Raw genomic sequence first — 18,837 nt, 5'->3', positions numbered from 1 at the left:
ACTCGCACTTGTCCGGTTTTTTTAGTGGTTTCTTTTTCTCGACTCGTATATGAAGAACATTATTGTCACATCACTAGTCTGTTAGAAACTGTCAAGTGCCACGAGTTACCGATGTGTGCTCATCACTAATCTTTTAAGTGCTACCTAAATGCCACGAGTTACCGATGTGTAGTGGTAATGCTCAGATACATTTTTATTAAGGAAACGTAACTACAGTTTTATGCTAAGGCATCTATACCTAGGGCAAAAATACCTAAGCTGTTATAGCTTACTTTTTTCTTCGCATACCTAATTATGTACCACACCATTAAATTTAAATGCACTTATTTACGTATTTAAAACCACCTACTCGTACCGTGAGTGTAAAATATTAATAGCAAATACACATTGTTTTGTATTTATAGCCCATTATAAATACATATAACTATATCTCTTAATTTATGGGTTAATAATTCCTATATCCAATTAGTAATAACAGTGGTAGTAGATGATCTCACTACAGTTTCTCCCGCCACGTGTGCTCGATTGTTTAGGCAATGTGTAAAAGAAAGCAGAGAAGAGACATCGTCACCATACGGTCGCAGGCGAGCGCACAGCCGCAATGCACACTCGCGTGCGCCGGCGCGAGGCGGGAAAATCTATCTTACTTTATGTATTATGCATCATCTGCCTGCATCCACTGTTACAACTGTACACTCACCGCTCACAATTCTCTATTAGGACAATAATTACTATAGACGCTATATAATTTCTTACCAGATTTGTATACATTTAAGCTATTTGTTATCCCAGTCACGAACTGGTTTTATGGAGATAAGATTAATAATTACGGGCATGTTTCTTAGAGGCAATAACTTTGACACGATTTTGCGATATTGATGCGCGTTTTCTCTCGATTTACTTGATTGGTTTGTAGTTTTCTCACTTTTCTATTAGATACCTACTTTAGTTTGTCTGGAGCTATCTTCACAATTATTTAATGACTGCCTACCATTTACTTTTGCTAATTTTACTATCCATTAGAACTTCGAACTTGTTCATAAAATTAAGTGGCTAAGACTTGGTACCTGTGTTTAGATAGGTAGGTAAATCGTGAAAGTCAATTTAGAGACATCCTGTTTTGATCGTAATATTTAATTTTCTTATCACTTAAGGAAAATCGCTATTAAGTATATCACAAATATTTCTCGGAAGCTGATATTTAAAGAACATAATACTTATAAATACTTACTAGTTTACTTGAACCCAAATAAACAAATCTGTAACGAACAATGTTAGGTATTAGGTAAGTATTAAGAAATTTGCAATCCTTCGAATAAATATGCACTTTATTGTCTTACTGTTAAGGGTCTAATTGATTCAGGAAACTGTTTATCGTATGAGGTCAGCTATCAAGAGAGGTCGACCGGCAAGCCAGCTCGCCAGTGCGTCGTGAGATCACTCCTTAACCTCGACTAGCGAATCGTGCCCGTCCAAATTTGCTATTCGATAAAATATAGGCTCAGTCTGCATATTAAGTTTGGATATAACACAAGTGCCACGCTACAACAATGAAGACCGGATTATTTGCCTTGCTGTTGGTCGTCTGTTACGTGGAATGTAAGTGCCTATTTTGTATAATCACTCGTATCCAACTCGTATGTACGTGCCAGGTTGTAATTTGGACCTACCTATCCAAAACGCATCACTAGAACGCATATTTAAAATGTCTGCTTGAAAAACAACATTACTACAACATTTTCTTATAGGTTATATGTTTGACAGGCTGTCGAAGAAAATTTGTAAATATTTTACATACTTAAATCTAACCTCAATGATTAATTGTTAATTTCCTGTTATTTTAACCTTAATAAAAAATCAAAAAAAAAATCAAAATAGTTTATTGATACAGTGAAACAAGATTAAACAAGGTTAGGTAAACTTATTCTAGTTTAACACTGCTAAAATTGTTACATGATATGAAAATTGCCCGTGACACCTGCACTAGGCTATATATAATAAGTAAGTATTATCATGCATATTTCTGTTTATGTGCGGATTTGAATTGAACTTAATGCTTATTAGTCTCATTTTGAGATCAACTCTCTCGTAGGTACTCATATGAATGCCAGCAAGACGCGCTTCAAATAATATCAATAACAGATTTTAAAAATTCGAATTCCGCTCCAGCTCGAGCAGTTTTTAGTGCGAAACGTGTTTAGAAGGTTACCTATATATAAGTACAAGTAGTAGGTAGTACTTAGTAGATATTATTGTAGGGTAATCAATAATCATATCAAACAGACATTAGCACATAATTACATACCTACACCTTTATCTTTTCAAAAGCTAAACCAGTGGGGAGACACTCCTGACTTCGGTCGAACTCGGCTCCGTTCGGCTCAGCATTGCTCCGAGCAATTATTAGGGTTGGCACCACTTGACTTCCTTGTGCGTGCACGACCACAGATAAGATAATCACTTGAATTTTGACAACCCTAAATAGCCGAAAGGGACAGTGCTATATATTAGAAAGAGATAGCATGATTCGACCCTGAACCGCTGTCAAACTTCGGGTTTGTAAGAAGTGTCCTTTCTGTACGGTAGTACTATTATTTCTTCTGTGGCTAAACTAAACTAAAAATATTTTTTTTTTATTACAGGTAAAAAGACGTATGCCCCCCTCGACAAACATGCCAACGTAGACTTTATTAATATGGAGGGAGGTGGGATCAAGCCAGCGCCGCGGCCCGGCGGCGTGGCGACCCCTCCGCCTAAACCTCAGCCAGTACCCGCGGTTCAACCCGCCCCAACTCCCCAGCAGGGACCAGGACCTAAACCAGCCCAAGCCCAACCAGCACCGACTACAGGAAAACCAGCACCAGCCGTCACCACCAAACCAGCGCAACCAGCTGTCACGCCCGCTCAACCGAAAACACCAAATCAAATCAAACCAGCTCCTATAAACCCGTCGCCAGTGGCCAACCCCATCACGACCCCTGGACCCGGCAGTGTCAAGGATTTGGTCAACTTCTACAATACTCAAGGCAAAGGTAGCCCCATCCGTCCCTACAGTTACAGCCAGGCTGTTAAACAGGGATAACTGTGATAAGATTTATATGCAGAACGATCTAAATATAGCATTTTTTAAAGTACTAACTTATGTTTTTACATTTTTTGACACCATTTTCCTTTCAGACTTAATTACATATTACATATTTACTAGGCGGATAATACCAATATGTACCTAAAAAAGTAATTAAAATAAGCCTTGTTGTACACCTGTAAACTTACCATATGGACGAAGCGTACGCAAATTAAGTAAAATACTTACCTCTATTTTACCTATATTAGGTATGTTACAGGCCAATGATGACCACTGAATATAAACATATACTATGCAAGATTTTCAGATTTTGTATCCATCTTAAAAACTCTAGTTGAAAACCTAAGGTAGTATTGGAGTTTTCGTACTTCGAAAAATGTATAATGTAAGTGTTTTGACTATTTAAGATATTTATTTTAAGTATTAGCGACATCTAGTAGCCCAAAATATAAGCCGAAACAAGACTTCAGTAATATCTATAGGCAATAAAAACTAAAATTGTTATGGCAATAAATGTGTAGGCAAACGTCTAAAAACAAAGGAGAACGACTATGATAGGAGTAGATGCGAAATTTGGCTCAATCGCGACGTATCTTGCGACACCGACACCCCATCCCCCATCGTACCTAATTTGTTTTTCATTCGTGTTTTGTTTTAGACCCCATCTCTACCTGTCCTAGCATGACGTAATTTATGGATGATCCCTAATGTGAAACTTCTATTCTGCAATTATTGTGAGGGGCAAATGGTTTCATCTAGGCAAAGGCATTTGATATTTGTTTGCTTGTATGAATTGAATAGGATCAGCATACGCCGCAGTTAAGCAACAAAACGGGTGTTTTATACCTACCTAATGATTAATGAATAGTATTTTATACAATCGTGATACAATTTTCGTAGTCTATGGATGTTCCTATATTAAGGGTGTCACATGCGCGTTTCTGACTTATGAAGCAATTGTTCCTACAATACAACCTAAAATAAATAATTCATTGGAGCTATGGTTTTGTTTCGTTATCTTGACCGCGGCGAGCTGTGATTGGTCAATTTCATTATAGTTGACTAAACTGTATCGAAATGAATATTATAGTTGAGTTGGAAGCCCATACATTAAAAGTACCGAAATGCTGTTTAGTATACGAAATCTTAATTCACGAATTACAGTCGACGAGTAGAAAAACTACATTTATAAATGATTTAACTCAGATGAGGTTGTAACTATGTACTAGGGAACCTACTTAAAATTTATTAAGTCAGATTATTTATGTTAGTTAAGTTTGATATTAACAGAGAAACAATTTTCACACCAGACGGATATATCTATATAGAAGCTACTTACAAAAAACCGGGCAAGTGCGAGTCAGACTCGCGCACCAAGGGTTCCGTACCATAATGCAAAAAAAAAACAGAAAAAATTCAAAAAAAACGGTCACCCATCCAAGTACTGACCACGCCCGACGTTGCTTAACTTTGGTCAAAAATCACGTTTGTTGTATGGGAGCCCCATTTAAATCTTTATTTTATTCTGTTTTTAGTATTTGTTGTTATAGCGGCAACAGAAATACATCATCTGTGAAAATTTCAACTGTCTAGCTATCACGGTTCGTGAGATACAGCCTGGTGACAGACAGACGGACGGACGGACGGACGGACGGACGATGGACGGACGGACGATGGACGGACGGACGATGGACGGACGGACGGACGGACGGACGGACGGACGGACGGACGGACGGACAGCGAAGTCTTAGTAATAGGGTCCCGTTTTACCCTTTGGGTACGGAACCCTAAAAAGACGCATTTAGGCGTAAACAATGGCTTTAAAATTTATTCAGCCAGTGAAAGTGTAGTTCACAAGTTCACGAAGTAAGACAGCATGGCCAATGGACTCGGTACTCGTCCTTTACAATATAACAAACTATCTTTGACATTCAGTTACTTGCAAATTCACTTAGATTTCAATGGCGAAAACGGGCCTTTTGCAAATTTGATGTATGCCGCCACTTAAAGTCCATTCTTGTTGTCATGTCGTGTTTCTTTCTGGTCTAGAGACTAGTCAATTTACTCGCATTATTTGTATCTATACAAATAGCTTACCACGAATATGCGGCTTTTTGGTATTCTTTCCAAATAAGGTAGTTCTCACGCAATTAATTCTGATTCAGTACGTCGGAGCACCGCCAGATACAATTGGGTCAAACACATTTAAGAAAAAGGTCACTTCTGTGGATAATACGAGTACAATAAAAGTAAACGACTTTGGTACATAGGTATCCCGTTTTTCTTATTTGAGTCTTAAGTAAGCACTGAAAAAATGTCCCGCCTGTAAAAGTGCCGTGTAAAAATTAGCTTTAGCGCTTAAATTTGCGATGTCTACAGGAAAGCGCGAACGAGTTTGCTATAAAATGTGTATTACCTAATTAGGTATTGAATACGAAATAATTATCGCAAAAATGTATACTGACTTGAAAGGTTTCACGAATTGAAATATTCCAATAATAATAAAACTTAGATAATGACTTCCATGAAAAACGTGCAATTTAAGGGGAGGTATATCTATCTAGTTCCATTTATTGTAATTTCGATTGGATTTTATATCGATAACTGCTGATTGGCTGTAGGTACGATACTCCCAGGTCACTGATTAGTGTGATTAGAAAGATCTCCCATGAGGATATTAACTGTAAATACAAGTAACTATAGTATACAAGGTGTGTAAATGCTATACCTACATGCAGTATAAAGTCTGTTTAAATAATCTGAAAGATATCAGAAGAGTTTTCTCCCACTGCAATATCTATGTTATTGATGTAAACATTGTAAACTATTTACTTGTACGTTTTCATAAACTAGTACGTAAACGTGCTCTTTGAGGGCTGCGCAAAGTGTGCCACTTTCACTCTCAGCTGAATCATACGGGCCATTACCCACTGCAGGACCCCTAACGGTTACGTGCGTGGTCTGGGACATTGTGCAACACCTTGTCCGCATTTTAACAATAACAATGACTCATCGAGGCTACGATATAATTAGCAACACTTCAGTACCTATCCAAAATAATCTACCGCCAGTCTAATATTAGAAAGCTTCTGCAATAATTTCTCAGTTTTAATAGAAGCGTAGAATCATTGCGTTAACTGAGCACAGGCTTTTATATAACGTAATTTTTAATAGCCTAAACTTTCTTAACAAGTCGCACGTGTAAATGGAACATAACTTTATGTTTATGTGCGATTGTGCGTTTGTGTTTTAATAATGTTATGCTTGTAATTTAGGAGATCTATCTAAAAAAATCAAATATAACAATGTATTTGAAGAAGATAGTTACATGGCTTCTCAAGCTTGCGTGAGCGCTTGGAAACAATGAGGGCCACTCCGAAGTGACATCTCATCTGCACACAATGAAATCATTTTGTGACTTGATACACACTCGTATTTACTTCTAAGCGAAAGTAGCATTACATACGGCAGATATGTGAAAATGCAATTTCATTCAATTCAATTAGTGATATACTAAGTTTTGAGCAATTAAATGATAATAAGTAAATTCGGTTACTACGAGTATGTAGGTTTATTGCATGCAAGGCGTTTAAAGACCGGATCTAATAGAGGAAGCGTCAAGAAGAGCTCAAGTTGTTGCTCATTTAAAAACGACTTTGTTTTTATTAATATTTATAATACGAGTAAGTTTATATGAGTAATAAAGATGTTACATCACCGCTGCGGGTGTCGCAGGGGTTCTCCCAACATCCGCCCCACTCTCGCTTTCCTTAAGTTCTTTCGTGAGTCCGTGTTATGAAATGCACCGACGACGTCACCCAGATCCGCCCTCATTCTTTGCGCGTGCCTCCGATGACGTTATTGAATAATACAGCGGCGCCTGACCCATTCATTCTTCATTTGGCGCATTGCATAAGCATCTACGAATAATCTAGGCTCGCTAAAATTCGAGTAATCACTACTGTTTCATAGAACGGACATTTATTTAGTCCGAATGTGAACTCATCTTTCATAAGTTATTTATTACTGTTTCACAGAACAAATGGGAAGTAGTAGAATGGGAACAACTCGTAATGTAAGCAACGAGAGTATTTAAAAGTCATGCTCACGAACTCTCTAGAAATAACAAAAGTTGAGATGAAAGTGACAATATAATATGCATAGTCTATAAATAAATTGGTTGTTTGAGAGATGTTCTGTAACCGTACGGTGGCATGAGCATGTTTAGGTAGGTATCGAATTAGTTCAGACTTTGCATTATAAATATGGCGTCTTAACTTTTACTCTGTACTGCAATAGTACCTATTTATACTACTTTGCTTAAGTATGTGGTCCTTCTATTCATAAGTCATAAATTTGCAACACTAACGATAAGACCCAGAATAATCCTCTTATGCAAATTACAACAGATCGGAGGTAAGTGACTAAGCAGATCCGAATTTGTGCCTTGTTCCGTTTTAAGAAAGTTGTGACACGGTATTGTTATGCAAACCGGACCTGCCGTTGTTGGAGCGCTGACGCTACTACTCTTAACGCCCGCAGACTAGACGTGTGCGCCGATTAAAAAATGATCGGCGGCGGCGTTTGCCAAAAAATTGGCGGCGGCGGCGTGTTTTCGGCGTGAAATCGGCGTGACCTTGACTTTTAGGTTTCTTAAGAAAAATCATTAATTTGTTGTTTTCTTGAAAATTTGATCTATGCAGGTTGCTGGTCAGTGAACTACGTATAGTTTGAATATGCTGTGAGTAAAATAGGGTTTGAAAAATAATATAGGATAGGTATAATAACTTGATTTCCCTAGTGACTGGCTTGCATTAAGAGGTAGGTTACCTCGTCCCAATGACCTTCGATCCGATCCGTAAGTCTCTGTTTTCCATGATTTCCATGGCTTATACTATTAAAAATGACGTACTTTATCAAAACAGAACTCCACATAACCTTGAAATTTGCTAGACATAGTGGACTGCAATAGTTTCTTTTTAAATGGTTTTCTTGTCGTACAAGCACAAAGCTCACTGAGACGTATCTTCTTTCTCAGTGGCGGTACTTCCATACAAACCCAAAAGCCGGGCTTGCCTTAGTTGCCTTACCGAAATTACGTAGTGATAAGATCAATAATCGATATAGATTATTTTTAAACCGCGTGCCAAATGAACCCGTATTATTAAATTCAAGCCACAGCGCGCGGACCGCGGCGCCAGCTTGTTACAAATTTTTGCCGTGGTGGCGCCCCATCCGCGCGAAAGAAATCAGGCGTAGGATGTTCTAGCTATCCTGCTCGCACTCGTCGGCTTGCAACCGGGCTTGCTTTTTCCTCCCGCTCTAGGCCCTCTAAGTCCTCTAACCCTACAAAACGAACGAACGATGCCATAGAACGATGTAACTATTTCTTGGTATATATAGTAATTTTATAAGGCGATGTAAGCCTGGCTTTTGGTGTGAAGTTAGCTGCATAAGTTCGCACGGGCACGCGTTTACTTCAAGTGTATTATTATTTAGTCAAGTCGAAAGTAACGAAAGCTCAATTTATTTAAGTGAATTTGAATTAGGTAAGTAGTGATTGTGGATTTGTTTGTTTGTTGTGACGTTTATAAGTGTTAACAATGGATGAAGTTGTTCCTTGTGACGGTATGAGATGCGTCCACGTATTACTCAACGAAGACAAGGTAAAATCGTTAAACTTTGTAGAAAAACGGGATATCATTTCCAATACCCGACTTGTGTATTCTCAGATAAGTCAGTCGCATTAAGAGAAAATTTTGTACGGCCGTTTACAAAACACAAGGATTGTTGGTTTACTCCAATTAAGGTGTAATTAGAGTGACAGAGAATAAAGCATGCAATTTGCAAACTTCAGTGTTCGCGGTAGGCCCTCTGATATGTTTGTAAGATTCTATCTAGTAGTTATAGTAGTACCTAGTATGCCCTGTGCACTATGATAACTCGCCGCGGTACGCTAGCAAATTCATTTGAGTCCAAAGAGTGAGATTGGACATTTATAACGAAAATTTTTACATTTTATATTTATTTAAATGATTATAATGATGAATTTGCACGCTTGAATGCAAGCTAGGTACAAGATCTGTAACACCATATATTGTAACATCCCCATACTGTATCAATGCAAATAAATAATTTCTGATTTCTGAATATATATCTTTCGGCTTGCCTTACTCCGAAACCCTAGGCACGCTACTGTTCTTTCTCATTTTCCCATTGCTGAGGATCGCGACCACATGTAATTTGTCTCCATTTCATGCGGTCATAAGCCGTATGGACTGCACTGCACGGCGCAAGGGACCTCTTCATAGCGTTCGACCATCTAACACATGCTCCAACTCAAGCCCGTTTGCCAGTCATTCGGCTTAAATTCATGTGTTCCTCCACATCATGCGATGGATAATATGTCCGAAGAATCTAAAAGTTCACCCATGGCATACCGGGAAGAGCTGAGTGGCGATGTAAAGCTCTCTGAGAATGGGAGGGGTTTGTTCTTCTAGCTGTCCAAGGCAGCAGTCTTCGTTCGTTCGTTAACAGTTAACGGTGAATACTTAGGATTACTCTGTTACTTTAATTGGTGTGTCAAATAGTTTCTGCAACTGGCTATTCAGTTTCATTTAATTAATAATTAATGTATATTTGACAACTGTACCATAAATATTACAAAAAAAACATATTGTAATCCAAAAACCAACTTGGAATAGGTAATTAACAACACTCAAGGTCACGCCGATTTCACGCCGATCATTTATCGGCGGCGGCGGCGTGGTCAAAAAGCCCGGCGGCGGCGGCGCGCCGGCGCGGCGCACACGTCTACCGCAGACACGCATTTAGGTACGCTAGAACAGGGTGCGATCTGTGACGCTATTCACAAACCTATACGTAGAAATATGATGTTATATTCGAAACGCTGGTAAAGTCGGGCTCTATGTATATGTGAAAGTTAGTAAGTACTTCAAGATAACTTGCAGGATAGGTACTTACCTCAATATTTGTATTTTGAACCTTACCGACTGGCGCATTGGCACCGGTTCGATTAATACATAATGAACCTATACATAGGTAATATAGGTATATTATACAAATACATAGAGGTGTTACAAATCTAGAGGTAAAAATATTCTAACGACAAATTCGCCACACTGGCTTGAGGTTTTACTGGTTCTATGTAACACTACAACGCGGCGTAGCGTAGCTGTCCGTTTTATGAATCGCCTGTTGCAAGCTGACGTGGTATTGTTTATACAGGTTCATTAGAGAAACAGTTTCTTTAAATAATATATATCTAACTATCCTTGAGCTGAAAGTTTTGTTAAGAAATAGCATTAATAGCACCTAGGTACTAAGTAGATGTCAAGCTACTAACTGTGAACTAGACTGTGAGTAGAAAATCGATCATACATATGATTTTAATAAAACTTAGTTGCACAAAAGAAAAACTCCATGTACAAAAGGCGACCTTAATGCCATGAGGTATTTTCTATTAGTCAACTTTAGGGAAAACTACAAAGCGACCCTTCCAGTGTATTTTATGTGTTAAAATATAATTTTCGTCCTGTAAGCACTTTAGTGAAAGTCGATCTTAAACTAATAGGGTTAAATAGCCCTTAACGCTAGGAAACGAATTATAATTGTGTATTTAAAATTTAATTAATGCTTATTTGTTTATAATAAAAATCTCGTGATGAAGATGAGGTTACATCACATGTTCATGTTAAAGCTCAGGGCTTGTAGAAAGTTTTTTTTTTAATTAAATTTGTTAATTACTGCTAGGGCTGCGGGCAGGCGTAGCCGTGACTTTGTTATGTGGCGCGAGCGCCGACGGCGTTACAGATACTATATCAGTATTTTAACTTCATATCACTTCATTCTTGCATACGAAAATCACAGTCTCACTTGTCATTGCGAGAGGTTCAATGCTAACATTTTTTTTCTAATAATTCGGAGAGAATTCGTATCGAAAGGCCATTTAATGCGAGAGTGTGATGCAGTATCAATTCTGCCTTTTGCGTTGCAGCTGTACGACTTCGTCCTCGTAGAATGTGATCTAATCGTGCCTCTATTGTTTACGCTCAGTGTCATTGAGTCAAAGTACTGGTTTGTTCTCCTCATTGTAGTTGCGCGCGCACAAATATGAAATTGGCGGAGAGAGTGAAATTGAATAAATTGCCCATTGTGTAGTGCACGAATTTGGTAAGTATTACTTTCTTTCCCCAACATGTGCGGGTGAATGATCTGATATAATACGAGATTAGTGCGTACGCCACGTAACAATGCCTTTTATTTCACTCAGGCACCTGCTTAATGTCTAGACTTACGTAACTTAATACTTTAACATAAAGTACTTTAAGTTTAATTACCTGTCTTAACATTTTCAATGTCGGTAAATATATACATAGGTTACCTAATGGTAACTCGGGCACTTCGATACATGGTCTAATAAAACATGGTCTTCTATTCCCAGAGTGACACGGGCCTACGTCACAATAACATTGCCACTTTATTTCAACATAACATGTTACATGGGTACATTATACCTATGGTTAATAAGTTAAAATATTTCTTTATAATTTTATAATTTTCATTTATATGTATTTTATTTTAGATTTTACAATAACACGACATTTTTAATTATTCGTTAGCATTATCTTCCGATTCACGAAAGAAATTTCAGACGTTCGGGTAATTCTGTTTACATTACTGGCAACACAGGATAGCGCTGTCACATTTGACAATTCGGATCTAGATAACTTCATGTCCTGACCGTCATCCTTGTCGAACGCGTGTTAATTGTTATTTCCTTCTCGCTCAGTGTCAGCAGTCGCAGTGTTTTCCAAACTTTTCACATCGTAAGCTTGGTAATTAATGTGTAACTGTGAATTAGTTTTTCAAACGTTTGTCTTATATAGATAAATAAAGTTTAATTCAATACATTAGATTTGTTTTATTTTACTATGTTTCTACATGAATAACTTAAAATTAATGCAGTTAAAATAATTTTCACCGTTGGTTAAAATTCTCCCACATTTTAAAGTTTGAGAACCTGTAAACAGCATGATGACGTCGGCCCGTGTCAGTTAGGTCATACGCGAATCTCGGAATAGAGTACCAGGCGGAGTATATTATTATACCATGCTTCGATACACATATGCAATTAAAAGACTGCGAATAAATATGTACGTTGCAAAATATCTCTGAAAGTAAAGAGCCCATCAACGTGCAAACTAGCGCCACTGCTAAATAATCGTGATTATTTAAATTTAACGACAGGTATTTAAAAAAGGGGGCCGCTACGTACTGGACTTTATTGCTAAGTCAATAAGGGTCGTAATAGATGATTTTACTTTATGCTCTAGAGCATAAAATGCGATTTTATGTCGTCTACGCACGACATAAGAGTTTGAGCATGAGAAGTGAAAACTAGTTTTTATGTTGCTGGATTCGTCGATCTAGGAACTCAAAACAAAAACGGCCGTTTTATCTTTGGACGCATAGATTGACGAATCCAGCAACATTTAAACTAGTTTTTTCTACTCGTCGACTATAATTCTTGAATTAAGATTTCATAAACCAAACTGCAATTGGGTATTTTTAATGTGTGGGCTCCCAACTGAACTATAATATTCATTTCGATACAGTTTAGTCAACTATAATGAAACTAACCAATCACAGCTCGCCGCGATCAAGAGGACGAAACAAAACCATAGCTCAAATTAATTATTTATTTTAGGTTGTATAGTAGAAACAATTGGTTCATAAGTCAGAAACGCGCATGTGACACCCTTCATATAGCAACATCCATTGACTACGAAAACCACTTAGCGTTGCTTGTTAGTCTCCATAGGCTACGGTGGCCAAAAGTAAGAAAAAACTGTCTAAAAATTGAATTTAGTACGGAGCAAGTACCAGGGCCTCATGAGTTACGAGAAGGTGTCGTTGACCAACCCGCCGTGGGGCGCGGGGCGCGGCGGCCGGGTCGCGTACCAGTATGAAGGACATAAAGGTATCGCGGCTGTTCGCGTATCTTAGCTGTATACTTTTGGTTTGTTTACCTAAATGATTCTACTAGTTTAAAGTATTATTTTTGTTGAGGCGTAGAAAAAGTATAGTGATATAATCAAGCTTTTCAATCTCGTACCTTACTTAGACAACTCAGCAAGCTTCGTTGTCTAAACACGGTACTCGGCTGAAAAACTCTCTATTATATCACGATTGTATAAAATACTATAATGTATTCAAAAGGTACTTAAATACACAATACAGTACGTAGCGGCCCCCTTTTTTAAATACCTGTCGTTAAATTTAAATAATCACGATTATTTAGCAGTGGCGCTAGTGTGCACGTTGATGGGGTCTTAAGGATTAATAATTCATTAGGTACCTATGCTGGTATTTAATCCTCATCCTGAACGATAAAAGTAGTTGGTAGTTACCTATTATTATACCCAGTTCCGGCCGTCGCCGGTTTAAATCCCAGTAGGATATTTTGGAGGTGAGCTTAAACATGTACCTATTATTGTCCTGACGTTTCATACATAATTTCTTTTTTAAGTAGGTATAGACATGAGGAGAAAATAGATCATATGATTTTGATTTTTAATATAGGCATGTACTTTATAAAACTGAAGAAACTTAAAAAACTTAATCTATAATATTTAAAAGCTTGTAAATCTCCACTAAAAATGGAAATTGTTGAGACAGTACAGTCAGCAGCAGAAATTACTAAGCGGGCGAGGTGTTCAAAATGATTTTGACGCGACTTTATTGTTAACAGAATAAGAGCGTGTCAAGGTAATTTTGATCAACTCGCCCGCTTAGCAACTTTTGCTGCTGACTGTACCCCTAAGAGAGTGAAAATGAGGTTGAACCTTCTTAAAGGCTGGCGTCCACTAGACTCGCCGAGGCGAATCGAATCGAATCGCAATAATTCGCCTCCTATATTTTCTATGCAACTGCGTCCATTGACGAATAGCCGCGGGCGCCGATTCGACTCTCCGCGCGTATTGCTCGTCAGGCGAATTTCTGCGGCTACGCGTTTCGACTCGACTCGGCGAGTCTAGTGGACGGCAGCCTTAACAACTTCTACGCTGAGGTCGCGGGTGGATACCAATCAAATTAAGAAGAATACTTAAAACTCAATTGTTTTCAGACGCACTGTTTAATAAAATGGCGTTATTAACTACAGCTCGTGATATGGCTATCGCGTGTCTCTATCAGTCAACTGTTATTATTTCATTTCGTTTTATTAAGTCATTACTCATTAGCTACACAGACAGATAATGCGGTATACAACGAGCTCTCGTTAACACGTTTTGAATATGGCCACTGGTGAGTTGAGCACTTGTGGCGTCTCCTTTAGCTGTCACTGCCAACGTCGTGCCATTAATAATCTAACAGATGGCGTTAGGGAGCTAGAACGCAATTAGTAAGAGACCTACATCGCGCTTTCGGAGTTTTAAATGCTATGTATATAACTTCCGACCAACTCTCAGTAGACTTCGGTCTCCAGGCATAACACCCGCCTGGAGAGAGTACTCTCTATTGCCTCTCTCTCTACCTTCTACACACTTTTGACGCGCGCAAAATGGGAATGTAATAAAGTGTTTTCTAAACTAGAAGCACCTAATAATGTAGCAACATTAAGGATGATCACGCTAGACCTCGGAGCCGGGCCGGAGCTTCCGGCGCTTCGTTTTCTATGGAAAGTACAACGTGATCACTGATCAGCCGTCATAGAAAATGACATATGTCGGATGCCCCGGCCCGGATACGGCCCGGGCTAGCGTGAGTCATCCTTTAAGGAAGATGCCTTTGGAAGCTTTGCAGTAGCTGAAGTGTGAAGTGCTTCTGGTTTTAGTTATACGTATGTACATATATTTGTCATTTTCAAAATTATCCCTTTTAGAAGGTACCTACCCAATTCACCTTAGTTACTCTGGGTATACTTTAATAAGTACAGCGCCCAAATTACACGTGAAATTGTCATACCCATAATAAATCTTGTCACTTTTGTAGACAATAGTTTAGGGGACATCTTACACAGATCAACCTAGCCCCAAACTAAGCAAAGCTTGTACTATGGGTGCTAGGAGACGATATACGTACTTATATAGATAAATACATACTTATATACATAGAAAACACCCATGACTCAGGAACAAATATTAGTGTTCATCACACAAATAAATGCCCTTACTGGGATTCGAACCCAGGACCATCGGCTTCGCAGGCAGGGTCACTATCCACTAGGCCAGACCGGTCGTCAAGTTACCAGCTTGTATACATAGAAGTATGCTTTCTGCACTCGTTGAAGTCTTTTATAGGAAGCATAAGAGTAGCTTTCGTTTACGAGATATTACGGCCCGATTCGTACTTTAAGATACGTCAATTAATAGATCTAGAAACGATTTGGATTAGATACGTCAGTGTCAAATGTGAAGTTTCTTCAAAGCACATCTAATCCATGTCGTTTCTAGATCTATTAAAATAATTGACGTATTTAAAGTTCGAATCGGGCAGTAAATTGATAAAGTTAAGTGTACAGTTACACAGTTGTACCTACTGATTATATTTAACTGAAAAGTTATTAAAACAGTTTTTAATGTGCTTTAATGCGCCGCTTGTAGCAGATCTTTACACCAGTTCGATATCATATAACTTTCATTGATAGAAATAATTGGAATTATTTTCCAGTAGGTAGAGCGAATGTTCGTTTAATCGTTTGTATTTGACTTAGCGCTACTTGCACCATCCCACTAACCCGGGGTTAAGCGGTTAAACCGTTAACCCAGTATCAAATTGTACGGGTAACTCCAGGCTTAACCGGTTAACCCGGGTTAGTGGGATGGTGCAAGTGGCGCTTAGATATATAATACGTGTGCATGCAAAACGCCCTAATAACCAATAATATATAATCAAATTGATATCCATTGCTATTGAATTTACTTATGTTTATGAAACACTCACTTATCAGGGTACAGTCACCTGCAATAATATTATTATGTTACTCTTTGAAGGCCGCAAATATATGTGACTCGCTCTTATGGCTCTACAAATAAGATCGCATCAGATATTTTTGCGGCCTTCGTTGTGTAATATAATATTGCCGGTGACTGTACAGTTTGTAACTTATTACTCAATGGTTTTAAAATATGAATGCACCTCCAGAGACAACTTGCATTTAACTAATCACTAAATACAGAACAATCTTTACTAGGCACTAAAGTTAAAAAAAGGTAGGTAGGTATGTACCTATCCTAGGTAGGTTTTGACGAACACAAAATTCAGTTGTTGTTAGTTGGGGTGCATTACATTTGTTATAATTACTTTTCATATATTATAGTTTGTTATATCGTTATTTTGAATAACGTAATAAATGGCATACTACCGTAATACCTAATTCACGGTATACATAATGTTATAATTGGTATAATGGTCATAAGGTATATTTACACTTGGTCTAATATACATTGCCATAATTATTACATACTCTAAAGCATATTATTTATCATAACAAGCAACATCACATAATTATTTGTGTGGCATAATAGTTGCATGACATAAATGGGTTAGGTTAGGTTAGAACTGCGACTCCGCACAAACGAATAACTACCTAGCAAAAGGAGGGTTAGGTTAGGTTAGAACTTTGACCCTCCGTAGAATAAAATACCTATTAAAAAAGTGGTTTAGGTTAGGTTTGAACTGCGGGCCCCGCAGAATCGAAAACCGTGAAAAAAATGGTTAGGTTAGGTTAGAACTGCGACCTCCCTAGAATAAAATAGCTAGCAAAAGAAGTAGGCCTGCGTAATACTTATAAAAAATATGTAAAACTTTACGTTATTATCTTATTTTTGAATGAAATATGACAATAAATGTTATACAATATATGTATTTATACTTGATAAAATTGTATGAAGTATTACGTTATACAAAAATATAATATAACAAATGTCATTATAAAATATGTCTATATACTATTTATAAATTATATTACAATAGGCATTATAGCAATGACAGTTTAGATGAAATCACAATATAACAAAGGAAACGTATAATATAAATTACGTATAATATTATAACATAAAATAATACATAAAATGGCGTTATAACAAATGTATGATATTTCTTTTATAATTATATTAAGCATTACACACCCTTGTTAGTTGTACTGCCATCAGGCTCGGTAAACGCAAAATATTCCTGTCCATGGAAAGCATTTTAGTTGAGATTTTGATGCATAGGGTCTTTTCTGGGCTTAGTTTTATCTATTTTAATCACTTTAATCAGTACATTAGTGAATACAACCATACCATAATTATATAATATAAAAAATTGCTTAAATGTACGAAGCGTTAACGATTGGCATGTTGGCTAAGCACCCTGTTACCTTTTCAGGTTAAAGCCGCCGAACCGATTAAGATGAAATTTGTTATGGATAATTAAAATAGTTTGAGGCCCGGGGACGGACATAGGATAGTTTATATTAACCCGTGGAACGTCCGGCATATAACAAATTGATTTACCCATATTGATCTGTGGTAACACACGTCTGATACTGAGTCACTACGACCCAAATTGAGTTAATGTCACACGTGTGATACTAGGGCGCTCCACGGGTTAATCATCATCATCACTCCATGAAGTCGTGGGCAGAGGCTAGTTTCGCTATGAATCTACGAGAAAACCACATGAACGTCTGTACCTAAATTAAGTTTCCCTACACACATAGACAACCTGACGGCGCCACAGGGGGTACAAACAACCACACACCACACGAGTAAAGAATAGCTATAGCTACCTGCCGAATAGGTACCGTAAAATGGGGCGAGTAGGTGCAAAACTGACATTCAAACCTCGATAACATTTTATTTTTACATATGCAAACTGAATGGTGTATATAATAAGTGTTCCGGACGTTTGTATTTTAGTTTTTATTTTATTTTGGGTAGTTCCATTTCATAACTTTGACGATAAACAGGAAATCCCACCTCACCCCGTAGTCCCACGTATTTGGGGTGAGTTGGGTTTTCATTCAAAGGTGATTTTGGAACATTGTTGGATCGATTTTTTTTATTATGAGTATTACTATAGCTCCATTTTAAATTGGAATACATTATTTTTGTAGCAGTAGCCTTAAAATCCCATCTCACCCCCCTTTCATCCCTTCTCTCCCCATTCATAACCCAACTCTCCCCGCGAACCCTACTCACCCCATTTTACGGTACCTATCTAAATGACAGGTAGGTATGTTACTTATGCTTACCCTACCAATTTACTGCTTAAAAGGACTTACTTATTTAAAAAAGTACGTAAAAAATTGGCGATTTTTCCCAACGCTGAGCAACGCAAAGCAAAAGCAATCCGGAAGCAGTCCGTAGCCCACCTTTGTAAAATTTACCTTGATCCTGATATGTGTTAACAAATACAAAAACTTTTATTATACTTACTAGAAAAATAATAATTACGAAAAATATCATGAAAGGACCAATAATTACGAAAAATATCATGATCAGACCACGGATCGTAATAGGTTCAGACACGCGTGCGTTAACTTTGATATATTGCTAGCCGCATGCAGCCAAATGATTCAACAAAACGCTCATTATAATCTGCGTCAACAAATCTCTCTATTACAAAACATCAGCCCACGCTGATGACATCAAAGGACTCCATATCCGCGGCGATCCGGGATAGGATCCGCAGCGGCGAACTTTCTCGCGTATAAAACGCAGGTGACGCCGCGCCCGCGACCA

The 18,837-nt window shown here is 37.9% G+C and overlaps 1 protein-coding gene across 1 annotated transcript; it reads left to right on the top strand.

Annotated features, from left to right (window-relative positions):
• The first annotated feature begins 1,416 nt into the window (after positions 1–1,416).
• Positions 1,417–3,130, top strand: LOC134789500 (uncharacterized). Its single transcript, XM_063760079.1, has 2 exons — positions 1,417–1,599; positions 2,643–3,130. Exons 1-2 carry the CDS (start codon positions 1,551–1,553, stop codon positions 3,080–3,082), a joined length of 489 nt encoding a protein of 162 aa, XP_063616149.1. The 5' UTR covers positions 1,417–1,550; the 3' UTR covers positions 3,083–3,130.
• The last annotated feature ends 15,707 nt before the right edge of the window (positions 3,131–18,837 follow it).

The sequence above is a fragment of the Cydia splendana genome, chromosome 4 (genome assembly GCF_910591565.1).
Source record: "Cydia splendana chromosome 4, ilCydSple1.2, whole genome shotgun sequence".
In the NCBI taxonomy this organism is placed as follows: Eukaryota; Metazoa; Arthropoda; class Insecta; order Lepidoptera; family Tortricidae; genus Cydia; species Cydia splendana.
The sequence above is the reverse complement of the archived record's forward strand: the minus strand, read 5'-3'. Positions and strand labels throughout refer to the sequence as shown.

Excerpts from the sequence above, each read along its gene's own strand:
- LOC134789500 (XM_063760079.1), top strand. The coding sequence starts at position 1,551 with ATGAAGACCGGATTATTTGCCTTGCTGTTGGTCGTCTGTTACGTGGAA. Across the intron at positions 1,600-2,642 it reads GGTCGTCTGTTACGTGGAAT|GTAAAAAGACGTATGCCCCC; the intron begins GTAAGTGCCTAT and ends TTTTTATTACAG.